At 50.5% G+C, this 14,186-nt stretch overlaps 1 protein-coding gene across 1 annotated transcript; it reads right to left on the reverse strand.

The window, feature by feature from the left end:
• Positions 1-10,737: 10,737 nt before the first annotated feature.
• TGAM01_v200449 (hypothetical protein) lies at positions 10,738-11,404 on the reverse strand (the record flags this gene model as incomplete). The annotated part of the gene is made up of 2 exons (XM_018806189.1): positions 10,738-11,138; positions 11,257-11,404. 2 exons carry the CDS (start codon positions 11,402-11,404, stop codon positions 10,738-10,740), a joined length of 549 nt encoding a protein of 182 aa, XP_018660670.1.
• Between the last annotated feature and the right edge of the window lie 2,782 nt (positions 11,405-14,186).

A 14,186-nucleotide genomic window follows, 5' to 3' on the forward strand; every position in this document is an offset into this window, starting at 1 on the left:
CAAGCATCCGCGTTTAGCAATGATGCTCAGCAACATGCAAGAAGGCGGCTGTGCCTAGTTTTGAGCCAGCTGAAGATCGTTTTCGACGTCAGAAATTGTCTGCTAATTCGAAAGGCAATGCGTCTGAGCCGCATGATGGCTGCAGTCGGCGGATGCCATTTTCAAAATGCGGAGATGCTGCCTAGTGCGGCCCCTGCGCTATTGGCCACTGGACGCTATGCCTGCCAGCAGCATAGCTTCAATCCACGGCCGTGCATCGCAGAATGAACTGAACTAGCGGTATTACTTGCTGCATTCTGCAGATTAGAGGGATGGAAATATGCATATTTAGTCCTCAGGAGGTTCAAAGTCGCTGCGAATCTTGTTGCCCATCAGGTCAGTTCATGTAGCAAGGCAGCAGTTGTCTGGGCCTATCCACCGAGTACTGCTGCCAGCCAGTCAATCCACTGGAGATCTTCTCGAAACAGCAACCACTGCGTAGCTGTCATATACGAAGCTCGGCACCCCGTTTTCGCATCTCATCGTTTTCGACTTGCCAGTAATACTACTTGCTACTAGCATCACATAGCAGCAGCAGTAGCAGAATATCGATACCCCGTATTCCACTCGATAGCGTGTCGGCCAGAGCCAGGCCAGGCCAGACCTCTGGGCATCCCCTGCCTGTCATGAAGCCCGTGCAGCTAATCAATCGCCAACTCGACCAAGCACAAGTGCTACTCGTCCAGGCAAATTCGCCGTCGCCGCTGCGGCTTCGCGCTCCAACGGGATGATTAGCGGTTTCAGGGCGCCGCGACGAACGCCTGGACGGGGCCGCCACCTCCCATCGTGTCCGGCCAATCAGTCGGTCCAGACGCGCTTCTGCACGAATGTCGGAATCCATCAATTATGCATGTCATGATGAGCCCTCACGCCAATCAGCCAGGCTTGGAAGGCGGCCTCTTTGGGGGCCGTGCCGCACCAAAGTGTGATTGAGAGCCCGCGGTTTTGGTAACTTGGTCATGTAAGTTATGTCGACTGGCAGCAAGTTGATGGTTGAGGTTGAGGTTGAGCAGCGCAATAACTAATACTACTATACCACTGCCCTCAGTCTATAAGGAACACAGTACTAAATAGTACTCCACTCTTGAGACTACCATCAATATTGACCCCCTACATATATATATATTGCATATGCTAACACTTGTCTATTTGTGAACAATTGTCAATAGAGATGATACAGGGTGTAATAGAGAAATCAATCGGCATGAGAATATCACAGATAGAGGCAAAGCGTGGTGCAACGCTGTCAAGGAAATCTGCCTTGGGTAAATTGGTGCCAGGATAGACAGCCAATTAAAAGGCCTCGTCCGGGATGCCACGAGTTACATCATAGCCGAGCATGTGCAAAGTACTGCTCCGTACAATTAGCAATTATCTGCATTCTCCCGAGATAGCAAAGGGCTCCAGCCCAAATAAGCTCCTCAAATCGATTAGTTCCGTGGCCTTTTGAAAGCTCGGCCGGCAACATTTCCAGCTGTGCTGAAGAACCCGTTATCGTGTCCAATGACAAAGCACTTCGCGCTCTCGCCTCTCGCTAGCCAGGCACGCGCTACACATCCCACAAAGCAACAAAGTTGTGGCGATCGCTTTTTTCCAAGGTACCATCAGCATTTATACTTTGCTAGAGACAGCAGATAGCACATCGGCCTGAAGGCATTGCCCACCCTCATGCGTAGAAAGGCACCAGCACCAGTAAGCTAAGACGGTACCTACAGCGAGTTTTGAGTAATCTGGATCCAACGCCCGCTCGTGGGTGAAGTCGCTCCATAGTGGCCAAGCTTGGCACATCAAAGTTTACCTACCAGCCAGCCTACTTGGCTGTGCTCAGAGTAGCTCATACAATTGTCGTTCTGAGTTCCAAAGGGATTCGTAGATCAGACACCTTGGGTTACGTACTAGGATTAGACCATCGTAAGCAACTTGGCAGTTGTCCAGCTGCAAGGAGCGACATGTTGCAGGTGCCTCTCCTTGCGGCTTCTCTCCCCAGTACAAACCTGTTTCTGAACGTAGATTTTCTTTCTTGTAAGGGCCACCGGGCCAGTCTACCGGGAATCCCCAGCTTCAGTAATCTGGGCTGCGGGCAAAGGGAGCGAAACCGGCATCTCTGAAACTTCTCCCGTGCAGACATGAACTGAGTCCCGGGTTTGCCCTCGCGAAACAACATGACCGTCCGATCTTGGAACCAGCTCGCCTCCTAGCATGATGGACCTCGTCTAACAAGTCAATGAGGGCGATGCGGAGGTAGTACTCTTAGCTGCTCTTAGTCCAGTCGAGTAACCGTGGAGGGCCAAGTCTAGAGGCCCAAGCTGGTTTGATCGCTGTTAGATCACGCTTGACCCCACACACAGACCAGCAGGAGCTGTGTTGCGAAAATCCCGGCAGCAGAATGAAGCGAGTATGTTCAATTCGATGTACAAGTAATAAATCTCTCGCGGAACTTATCACAGATGGCTGCAAAATCTGCTACTAGGAGTAGGTATACACATGTAGCTTTGGTGCTTCATCTCACTTAGCAGCAGCACTAGTGCATCTCCATGGACGGAAAGAAAGCCACTCTGCGACTGCTATACTCTTTTCGCAGGCACATGCTGGGGGACAGGGCGCCTCGTCTGAGCGGCCAAACTCTACTTTTCAACAATTGGGGATACCCATGCTTTGATCCCTTGGGCCTGGCCTGACATTTCTGACGAAGCTTCAATGGTCTGAGACTTGGCACAAAATGGCAAATATCCCACACAGATGACCCCTCGATCAAAGCTTGATCAGGCACGGTGTTCATTTCAGACTTTGGACCACTCCATCATTCCGTTGCCATGCTTCCTTCTTAGTCATTCGCTGCCCTACAGAAATCGATACCCCTGCAGCTTCAACGCCGATGAAAATATCGATGCAGTGAAATCGCGAACTTTTTTTTATGACATTCCTAAGAGGGAGGTGATCAAGCAAAATGACGATATGCGTCCGTCAAGACTATATATGCATCAAGCCTGCTTGGGACGACTTCATCCTTCGGGCCTGCATATGGATGCTGGGAGCATTTCGTGCCGCGCATCAATGGACGCCCGTATTTAGAACACTGCCGTCTCTGTATCAAACATCCAAGGATGTCCGGCCATTGAGCTCCCGAGAGCTTGACTCTGCTACAGATTGGCTTACTCCGCAAGTGAGACGACACATCTTTTTCTTCTCTCTTATCCCCGGAGCACGACATGTTTCCAGGAGGGGAAACTCGACCGGCACCAAGCCCCAAAGATCGACCGCTCTCGCTGGGATCTGGCATCTTAGCTTTGGCGCCATCAGAAAGGTAAACGCGAAATGCATTTCTGGCCTTGACCGTACTCGGTATTTAAAGTCGAGGCGCGCGTTCTTGGGCAAGTTTTTTATGGGGAGGCGCTTTTGTCCTGTGTGTGAGATTTAATCAATGCTGAACGCGCCGCCCATCTCCGGAGCGCCCAATTAAACGCGACAACGCGCTGTCTCTATTACTTGAAACCCCCAAATACAACCCACCAACCCATCAGCACTATGCTACGACCATCAATCCTACTTGCCCATCCATTGTCACTGGAGAAGAGAGAATACGGTTGGGTGGAGCCGAGAGCTGTACGTCAAATCTTTGGAGGCTCAAGACGGACCGGTCATCGTCGTCTTGGCTCTTTCAGGCTGAGTTTTGCACATACAGCCATCAAATGCCCTCTTCCATCCTACCCCTCAACAGTGGACCTCAGCAACGCAGCGAACCAACGCGAAAGCGACGCCGTGGCAGTCTGACGTTATGGATGATGCTATGCTAGAAAGGCTGCCGGCATACTGGGTCATGATAATCCCAATCTCCCGGCTACAGATTCAGAGACGCCTCCAATGACGGGTTCCCAAGCAGCGCTGGCTTGCATACGCATATCTAACTGTACATGCTCACGCAGCGCACAGTTGACGCGCAGGAAGATCTCGCCACTCCCAAAAAAGAACATTGCTTTCTTACAGACGGATCTCACTTGGAAGCGGGTTAACGCACGATAATCGATACTGAAAGGGCACGCTAAAAGTTACTTGTCGATACTTTCGATTTATCGAGGCCATCGCTATGCTTGCCTCTATTGTACGTGGACTTTTCAGTTCGTCTCTACCGGCAAGCCTTAGCTCCGAGATTTAATGGCGACGATCAATATATCCGCATGAGGTAATCGCCCTCGCGAGAAAGGCGGCTGACTCTGTGGCTGCAAGTCGTAGGCCGATCCTCCTTTTTGAGCCACAAGAAGATCCAGGCGGAGAAAGCCACTTTCGATACATCAGCAAAGGCTTGATTCTGAAGCTGCTATTGGACATCCGATCAAGCCCGCTAGAATATTCAAACATGCCGCGCTGCTCCCCCGCGCTTTTGGTCTGGCTGATCATGAAAGAGTAACAGAATCCCGCGTCGGAGCTTTGTCCAGGCAAAAAAAGCAGATTAAGCAGATCCCTCTTGGTTTCATGTACATCCCCTCCTATTCGCTGGAGATGCTCAGGATTCGAGCTAGCCTCTGGCGCACTCGATTGGCCAAGAGTGGCGGCGGCCTGCATATGGCTCGTAAATTGCGACTGTCCAATATCGCCTAAATGGCCGTCGTGCGACTCACACGTAGGGAGAAGGCAGCCCCTTTGCTCATCCAGTACGGCGCATCAAATGAAGTCTTGACAATGCAATAATATGAGGGCATCTACAGTAATCCATATTTTATGAGCAATTGATCCTTGCCAATCAAAACGATTTGGCGAGGGCCAGTTTGTTAGGGAGACACCCTACCGATGGTTTCGAGTGGGGACATTCATCCGATGCCTTGCAAGTAAGCTCCTTCGTGGCAGCGGTACCACCATTAGTCTGGCAGTCTAGTAAATGTTTGTAGCATCGCAGCTCCAATGGGGAGAAGGCTAACAGAAACGCACTGCTAGTCAATGGATTCCAAGATGCCAATTGCTACTGTACCGCTACTGTACCATGTGTAGAGAAAGTCACCAAGAGCCCGGTTTTCCGCATCGGCGGGATGGCTCCACCTTTGGCTGAGCTGCTTCTTCATGTGTACCAGGAGAGTACATGTACCTACGCGCTTCGCCTTTGACATACTGCTGGGCGGAATCGCGGAGTGCAACTCGCCGTGGTTCGCATTTGATCAGCCACATCCGATCCCTGGATTAAGGCTCTGGGATTGAGCGTGAAAATTATCTCGTAGTGAACCAGTAATTGAAGAACGAGGCTGTGCTGAGGTCTTCGAAGCGATAAACGGTCCCAGGTTCCGTGAGACCATTTACGTGTCAAAGGAAATCATCACTAATATCAGACGCACAAGAAAAGTGACTGCTCTTCGCTTTCTCCCAATCTTTTTATAACTCTTGTCTCGGCCGCTAGTTTCGGTTATCATCTTGCCCTTTGGCGGTTTAATTTGCTAGTAACGATGTGCAACATACTGGACGCTACAGGGTATGGAGCTAGCTACCCGTAATTGAATGTCTTGGCTTGATCAAGATGTTGAAGACATCAGAGAGCTTCAGTTGATTGTATATTGCAGGAATATAAAGTCTTACTATGTGGTAGAAGTACTTCTTGTTCTTGTAATGGGCGATAATTGAAGGGCATACTATGTATGCATTCTACGTTGAATCAAAGGGAGCTTTGTAGATGCAAGCACTTTATACAACTGTTACACATGCATATGCACTTGGCCTCTTGCAGATAGCATAGGCAGGGAGAACCGACCAGCGTTGCAAAAGTGGAGTGATATCAAGTGAGGGAGAAAAGTTTTCTTTTCTTATTTTACCTCTTTTCACGATAAAATGCCCTTGAAATAACACCCATGATGAGAATGATTTTGATCCAGACGGCCCTCACTGCCGGTAGTTTTGGCTTGGGGGCGTGAAATGCCTGTGGGTCGTCCCATTGCAGGGAACTAGCAGTAGTGGCCCCGTATTGTGTCCAGCAACGAGAGGGAACCACTGGGTCGCGCTAAACAGCTCTGCAGCGGAAATCGTACGAAGTTACGACAAGCAGAAAATTGCTGAGAGGCATTGATTGAGTGGATATTGCGGCTCGTTGTCCCGGAGAATGAAAATTTTCCAAGCAAATTTTTATCAATCTTTTTGGTTGAGCGTTGGGTGACGGACTGGCGGAGAGATACCGAGGGTTTAGCTAGTACGTGACTGCATGTGCATTGCGTCAATCTTGCTTTTTTTCCTACTTGGATGCGCTCTTGTGACGGGCGTACAGATGTTACATGCTGCATTGCATGTGCACAATGCTGCGTAAATCGGTACTATTCATAGCACAACGCCATGCACTAATAGAGAGTGCAAAAGAAAGAAGTGGGGGAGCGCCATTCTGTTGTTCTAGAAGCTTTCTGAATTTGGAAGGGTCAGATGAAGATGAGGCTGAAGAGCTCTCCGAAAGAGGAAACAAGGCAAATTGAACCCTTGCTCGCTTTTTTTTTGTGGCGTTTGCTTAAAGGCGGTGGGGAAGCTCTGCTAATGACAAGTCGCTGTTTTTCAACGTAGCGATGTGTTACTTTTTGTGTGGCTTTGATGGGGCTTTGATGGAGCAAGGAGTGTGATTAGGGATGTCAATTGATATGCTGCAAGCCACTCTCATATATACCATGCGTATCGGTGTGATTCCCAAATGTGATAAAGGGAATGCAAAACCTTTTGAAGCAACGAACGAACGACTGGGTGTGTCAGGGCGACTAGTCTCATGGGGGGCCTTTCATCCGCCCCATCGGGTCTAAGACTCTGTATCAACTACGTAAAGCTTCCCGTACGCCGGGGCTTCAAGCGCCTTTGCCGGTTCATTCGTTATATGGAGCCCGCTCATCCCACTCTGTACATGCAAGAGTATCCGCGGAAGGGAAGAAGAGGCGTCAAACATTTGTCCTTGCATTACTAAGAGGCCCTGCCTTGGGACCCCCAACCTAAACGTCAATAATGTGCGTAGATACCTCCATCTGAGGTAGTTTGTTCGGGCACGATGTATCTACTCCGCACTCGGCACCAATCCAAGTTCCATTAGATCGGACCCCGAAATGTGAGCCACAAGAGGGGGCGGGAATGAAGAAAAAAGGGCAAATCGTCAGATGAGCGTCTGTATCACGGCGCTCTTGGAGCAATATCCTACAATTCCGAAATCGTACTGGTGCAGTAGGCAACAGGCAGTCATCATTCAAAATAGACTTTAGCATTTGATTGCCTTTGGGGGATTTCCTAGATACCCAACTATGAACCTCTCTCAGCCTACTAGGCAGCATTGCGGATTCATGCAGAGCATTTCGCACTGCTCGCCGCTTCGCCATATATGCAGATAAGGAAAGTGGGAAAATGGTATACCGAATGGCTTGCTACGTGGGGAGCTGGCGTGTTGAAAAAAAAGCGGTCTTCCCGAAGCATCCATATTGACCCGTAAGCTTGTGGAGGACACAAAGAGAAAAAAACTTCTTTCTGCCGATTGGCAGACACAATTCCACTACAGTACCACCCAAAAAAGAGCGGTTTCCGCGGTGAAAAAACGCAATATAATTTTTTTTAATGGTGCTACTAATTGTCAGTGCGTCGTGACAGCTTTTACCCAGTCTGGCTTGTCATCTACCAGTTGAGGTAATACCCCCATGCCACTAGCAATATAGCAATATGCAGCGTTCACCGCTGCCAGCAGCTTACAGAATAAAGGCGGGACAGGGCCGTTGACGATTAGGAATGAACTTAATAGCGTCGTGCGTGGATGCAAGCTTGATGTAGCCTCGGTGGGTGCCCAAAGCGGCAGTGCCCATTGATGTGTCTTCTTTTTCGGCTGTAGCCTTTGAAGAGCCTTCTCGTGTGCCTGTGCTATCTAAAGTATGATAAAAGCAAAGGGCCAACATTACCTATATGGGCGTTCACTTGGTACAACAGCGGTAAGACGGTCTCATATTAGCCAAATCAACGGGTCGACTGTAAGCTTTTGCGGCGGCACAAGTACGAATACATGTAGGTATATGCGCGCATACTCCATAATGTACAGCCAAAGGCATTAGTAAAGAGGTGAAGACACATACAGTATACCTGGGTAGGCGACGAATATGAGCAAGGATGTCGCTTGCAGCAGACCCCCCGGCAGATATGTTGGCTGCACAGGCATTCTCCATGCTCAAAGACAATAGCCGCCGCCACGACACGCTCTCCTACATGGCTAGCAACGCGATGAGGCAAACGCCCAAACGCCAGCCAGACTCGTCACCCCCAGCCCAGCCGCGAGGCCAAAAGACGCCTCCGGTCTCCGGGGCTGTCGCGCGCGTGCGACCCCGAGAGAATAACCGGAGCGCCGGGGCGCCGTCAGCCACGCGCCAAAAAGCCCGGCGGTGGCCGGCACCCCGTCGGCCGTGAGCCATCCATCAGCGTGAGCTGCGGTTGAGGCAGTATGATTATTGACTATTACGATTAGGAGCTACTAATTCACCTCAATCCGTTCCGAATAGCCTCTCTCGGGAAGAGAGCACGTGTAAGTATGCCAATGTACTCCGTGCATAGCTAGAAAGCCACCACACAACGTTATTGCCTCCCCTCATTTTACCAGAAAATTTCTCTCTCCCCAATCGCGGAGATTCTTACCACTAACTACAATGCTACTACTGCGTGGTTCGCAGCAGCGCCCCTCTAAAAGAATGTATGTGCATATACGTTCGGGTCCGGCTTGTTGCGGGTGCCTCGCTGACGCATACACGTACATACATAAGAGGCAGACTGACAAGCCCGTCTGCCAATGACATTACAGTAGCTGGTCGCCGATTCGAGGCGCGACCATGTGCTACTGCGTCGCGTCTGCCCCTCTACGGAGCCAAGCTCTGGCTAGGACATGTACAAGATGCATGCAAGAGCGCGATACGCCAGGGGCCCCATTGGACTGGAATCTCGGATCCCGTCGCCAGGTGCGTGGGGCTAGGCGTCGGCCTTGCATCGGAAAGGCAAGTTTGAGCATGCTGCAGATGATTGATTACTGGTGCTACACACTTTATAAGCTCGGCGTGGGCATTCCTGCAGCACATAGGACAGGTGTCAAGAGCGTGAAAAAGGCACCGAGTTTTAGGCTATGCAGTGAACGCTGCTATATATATATGATGGTCACACCGTCTTTACAGCGATGATGTATGAATGGTGGGAGGATCGATAGCTTTCTGACAGGACGCAGAAGAAATACTGTAGCTTTTTGTGATAGTCCCACCTTTGGGTGATTGGGCGAGATTCTTGAATCTGGCATAAGTTTGAATACGTACCTATATACTGTACTACTACTTACTACAGTACTACAAGACTTATACAGAAGCTAGATTGTTCAAGTGTTGCTGTTAGGCACTAGAAGTAGCCAGCTACCTTACTTATGGGGGATGCCGAAGAAACGAGAGATATAGCTACTCCTCTTAATCTTTAGGCTGGTTTTGAGCAACGTCAATGGTTTACAAGTACATGTAGAGTACGCCAGCCGCAACACGCAAGGATCAAGCCCCCATCAGACAGAAAGATGAACATGAACGCGAAAAGGTCACGGTATAAGCGGCAGCCATTGGATACTAACGCCGTTCCGATTTCGTAGCACACATAGCGTAAAAAATGGCGTGGGGCTTCGGGAAGAGCAAATCCTGGCCAAGTCGAGTCTAAAGATGCTGAAGCCTGTTCCTTGTCTTGTCTTGTCAAGCCAAGCGTTGGCGTCGTGCTCAAGGTTAAACAACCACTGTAAGCTTCCCACTGCCGCGGAGAGGAGTCCAATGCGCAAATACAAACTCTCGGGCTTCGGTGATGTTGCCTCGGCCTCCAATTGAGCGCCAGGCAGCTAGGCGATAGGTGCAAGGCGTGGTTGCAAGAAGACCAAAGGCCACTTTGTTGGACCAGACGCTATTAGAGGGGCGAGATTGATTGTGGAAGCTAAGCTAGTAGGCCAGAATGACGTCTAGCAAGCGACAATGCCAATGGGGCATTCGCATCCACTGGTTCTAAAGTGCCAAAGTCCAGACTGCTGTTAGAGAGGACCACTGCCTAGTACATTTACTATCGAGCCATACAGCTTGTAATTATGCCGGTAGGGGACTACTTGGAGTTCGATTGAAGGAATCGGACGTTGAAGCACTGGTGCCTTTACGCAATATCAACCAAGCGAGAGGCGTATCTTTAAATATCTTCCCTAGAAGAATTCTTCCATCTGGTTGTGCAAGTAGCTACCGGTACCGTTGCAGCCCATTGGCCCTACTCTAAACCCCGTCTAGCTCCGCCAATTGGCAAATCGTGGCCCGAGTCTCGGTCCAGATGTGCTGAATGGAGCAAAGGAGGAGCCGAGAAAAAAAAAAATCGTTGATGCATGTGAGGGAGCAGATTCGAGCACGGGTTACCAGCACGAGTAGCGGTACAAGCCGCAGTAGCAGCACGTCCATGCGTCCTTTGCACTTGCTCTCTTTCGGAGCCAAGAGTGGTGCTCCGTACCTGCCGTATGTACTTGTATGTATGGGCTATTACGAGAAGGTGGCCAACCAAGGAAGGCGGTACCCGCAGCTTGCCGAGTCCAGGCACGCCGATGCGGAAAAAATATGAGTTACGGTGAAAACCCGAGGGCTTGCAAAACTTCAACCTTACAAACACCGACGATGGAAGCGACAATGCACCTCCAGAGCCTCTGAATGTGCCATTCGCATCGATTTGCTCTGTCGAGAGATGCTTTCAGGCCTTGCCTGACGCCGGCGTCTCAGATATGGTTGCATAGACGAGTTCCTTGAGCCCTGTAGGGCCTACGGAAGCTGTTTTGGGTGATTTGGCGACAGGATACCACCCCCAAGCTGCGAGCTTGTCTATGCTCTGTCCCTCCGATGCTCTGCATGATGGCATGGCAATATGGTTGCAGTGGCCAGTAGCCATATCGCTGTTTGGTGCGCCAATCGCTCTTCCCGGCCTCGCTGAAGCAATATGCCTTGAAATACCATCTCCCTGAAGCAATGCCAATTGTGCAAGTGATAGGAAAGGCTCGGCGTCAGCTCTGATGTGCGCCAGCCTATGAGAGCTCCCGTCGGTGATGAAAGCTGGACATGGAGAAACGTACTGGTTACTTTTCGTCCTATCACGGCCTGGCTGACAATGCAGCATAAATTAGCCACGACGCCACCAGTCAGATAAGGCTAGATTTCAGCTGAGCACTGGCAAGCCTGCGGGGATCGTCTCGAAACAAGACCGAACAAAACGTACGATTTTGTCGGTTGTCCATGATCCGCACTGCGCCTTCGAAGTAGCCAGATTTTTCAGCCGAGCAGACGCAGACTACTAGTATCATATCCGTCTCCAAGCGTGCAGAGGGGGCCAAAATGAGGCGGAATGAGACGGCTGCATCGGTCATGTTGGGCATGGACCTTCCAAGGCTGTGCGGCGCCTCAACATGCGGCATCCTTCGCCTTCCATACCGACTTTTGTCCTGCTTCCCAAATTGGCACTGACATAATATTCTTTGAAATGACAAACCTGCCCCCCTCTTCGGTGCGATCCCCAGATCCGATCGGAGGTAGCAGATTGCGAAAGTCGCCTCGGAGCACTCCCTCCACTACAAGTGCTTCTGGGCCTGGCGCAATTATCAAGCCAATATTGCCGTCAGATCTAAGGGGTCACTAGTGTGGCCTTGTTGGCACAAGCCAGTCGCCGATTCACTACCAGATGACACTACCAGATGAAAAGTACAGCCAGTACAAGTACAGTAGAACTCAAAGCTAGCCGTCCGATTGTGGCTTTCTGCAAGCCGTGTCGAGCTACTGCTAACCAGCAAAATGCCTACTGCATAAGATGAACAAATCCTCGCGGCCGTACTCTATCGTGTATCCAACGCTGCTTCACCAAGATACCAGCTGCAAGAAATCCACGTTCAAACATAATTAGATGACTGTACGCTCCTTCATCACAGCGGAAGGGTGTTCTCCGTAATAATGTGCGTTTCCTATTTTGGCATCATGACATACTACCCCAGGCCAATTACTACTCTGTTCTCCACAACCCGGCTTCATTTCGAATACGGAGCACAAATTGCTACTGCGGAGCTGCAAAGTACAGTCTTTCGGCCTCCTATCCTTTGCGTCAAGCATTCTCCCGGCTCTGCCAGGCACGAAGCCTAGGCAACAAATACAAAGCACAGCAACTATTGGCTTCCCCTTATCGCCTTACAGCATATTGCAATCACGTCGACGGCATTGGATGCGACGACTGCTCCCGATTACTCCGTGTTTTTTACGAGCTACGTTACCAGCAGTGTCCCACCCGCATATTGGTACAAGTATGGCGCCCCCTTCGCTTCTGCCCGCATCTGCGGCTAATGAGCAGGGAACTGGGACGGGCGTATCAAATTGCTGTGCAATCAAAGAGCTCGTCTGTTCCCGCTTTGAGCAGCTGCCCCGAATGCGATTGACGACGCGAGACGCCCCGTTTCTCCGAAGTCTTTCTCCTGACTTGCCCCCTTGCCATCGAAATCTCGATTGCGGACGATACGGAGCTGATGGATACGTCGAATGAGGGAGTTCGAGCGTCTTCGGCCATATTGAATAACACCGCTTGATCACGCCAAGCACTGCAAAAGTGTGTGTTCTGGTAATGGCAGTACTGTAGTGTAGTACTACTGCTACTAGTTTCAATGCATAATGCCATGGACCATGGACCATGGAATCACTAGCACTGTTACGAGTTGCCGTGGCACCAGCTGCTTTGGGTACCCTGGCTACGATTAATCACCCTGATACGTGCTAAAGGGAGAACAATGATGCTGGCGAGCACAAGCATAACTTTGAATGTTTGCTTTTTATATCTCGTGTTTTCTGTTCCAGCTGCTTCCCTACATAATGGATTGCCGTCTGTCCATCCCTCAAGCCTTCAAATCAAAGAGCGGACAGGGAAGCCCCCAGCAGCTGCTCCAGGAGACACCATGTCGTGGCACCTCATCTCAACCCTAGTCAAGCAGAGACACGGGGGCCGTCCCGTCTGAAAGGGAAGGGTTACGACTTGGGCGGAATTCCTGGACCAACGTCGTTCGTTGACGAAGCCCTGCCTGCAACTGAACACCCGATCAACGAGGATCCGTCTGTGATTTTGACTTGTCCAGAATCCTGCTGATTCAGAAGCTAATCTCGCTTTGTCCGGCCGGTTTGACGTCTGTCATGGCTATTCTTGGCTCGTGGATGGCTCGTGCAGACTCACGGCCCAGTTCCCTGAGCTCTAGGGTTGTGTCGATGGCATCTGCTCCAAGGCATATGCTTGTCTGCTTCCATATCGCTGCCGTTATTGTTCCGTATTACTCGTGCCGTTACTAACACTTAGTCTAGTAGGGAGCACGGAGTATTCGTACGTAACACTGCTCCATATTTCCAGGATAGCTATGCCAGACAATCGAAGCCACGTTGGTTCTCCTCCATAGAGGACTGGATGTGAATGTATTGCTGGGGCTCCTGGTCCAGTCGAGCGATACTATGAACTGCAAGTACGCAAGGAGTGTACCTAAGCGCCTCTCTCACCCTCTCAGCTCGTGATATCGTGGGATTCGGGACCAATGAGACATGCAGGCGGAGCTCGCCGGGTCCAGCCTCACCGGTTATCCATGGATCACAGTCCCTGATCACTTATATGCTGACTGCTGATAGTACTAACGCTTTCTTACCTCTTGGCTGTACAACGCATCTCTTGCCACTACATCGGTGAGGAGCTGATGATGCTTCTTGTAGTACCTGTCTCCATATATATCCCGAGCTGAACGATATGAGTTGTCCTCTGCATATTGCATGCAGGCTCATACGAAGGGATGGTTAGTGAAGTAATGGTACTTTGTAATAGGTTGCTCTCTGATCACCTCAGCAATATGGAAAATAGGGGTTCAAGATTGGCTACTCAGAGTCTACCACTCTATAACCCAAAGAGCCGAGAATACCGTAGACACCGCTAGAAGGGGACATGAATCGTTCACTTGTGCTTATACAGCCACCGCCGTCAGCTATTTTCAGATTTTGTGATGGTGCCTCGCATGTAGAATAAGCTCTGCTATTTTGAGATGCCAGATTGTCTGGCACCTTTCTTCTCCCACTTCGCCTCGTCTCAGGGCTCTCCGCTCTGCTTCGTGTCGTATAAAGTTGTCACTCTCGCTTATACAACCG

Source organism: Trichoderma gamsii (assembly GCF_001481775.2).
Source record: "Trichoderma gamsii strain T6085 chromosome Unknown Scaffold_1.2, whole genome shotgun sequence".
NCBI classification, from domain to species: Eukaryota; Fungi; Ascomycota; class Sordariomycetes; order Hypocreales; family Hypocreaceae; genus Trichoderma; species Trichoderma gamsii.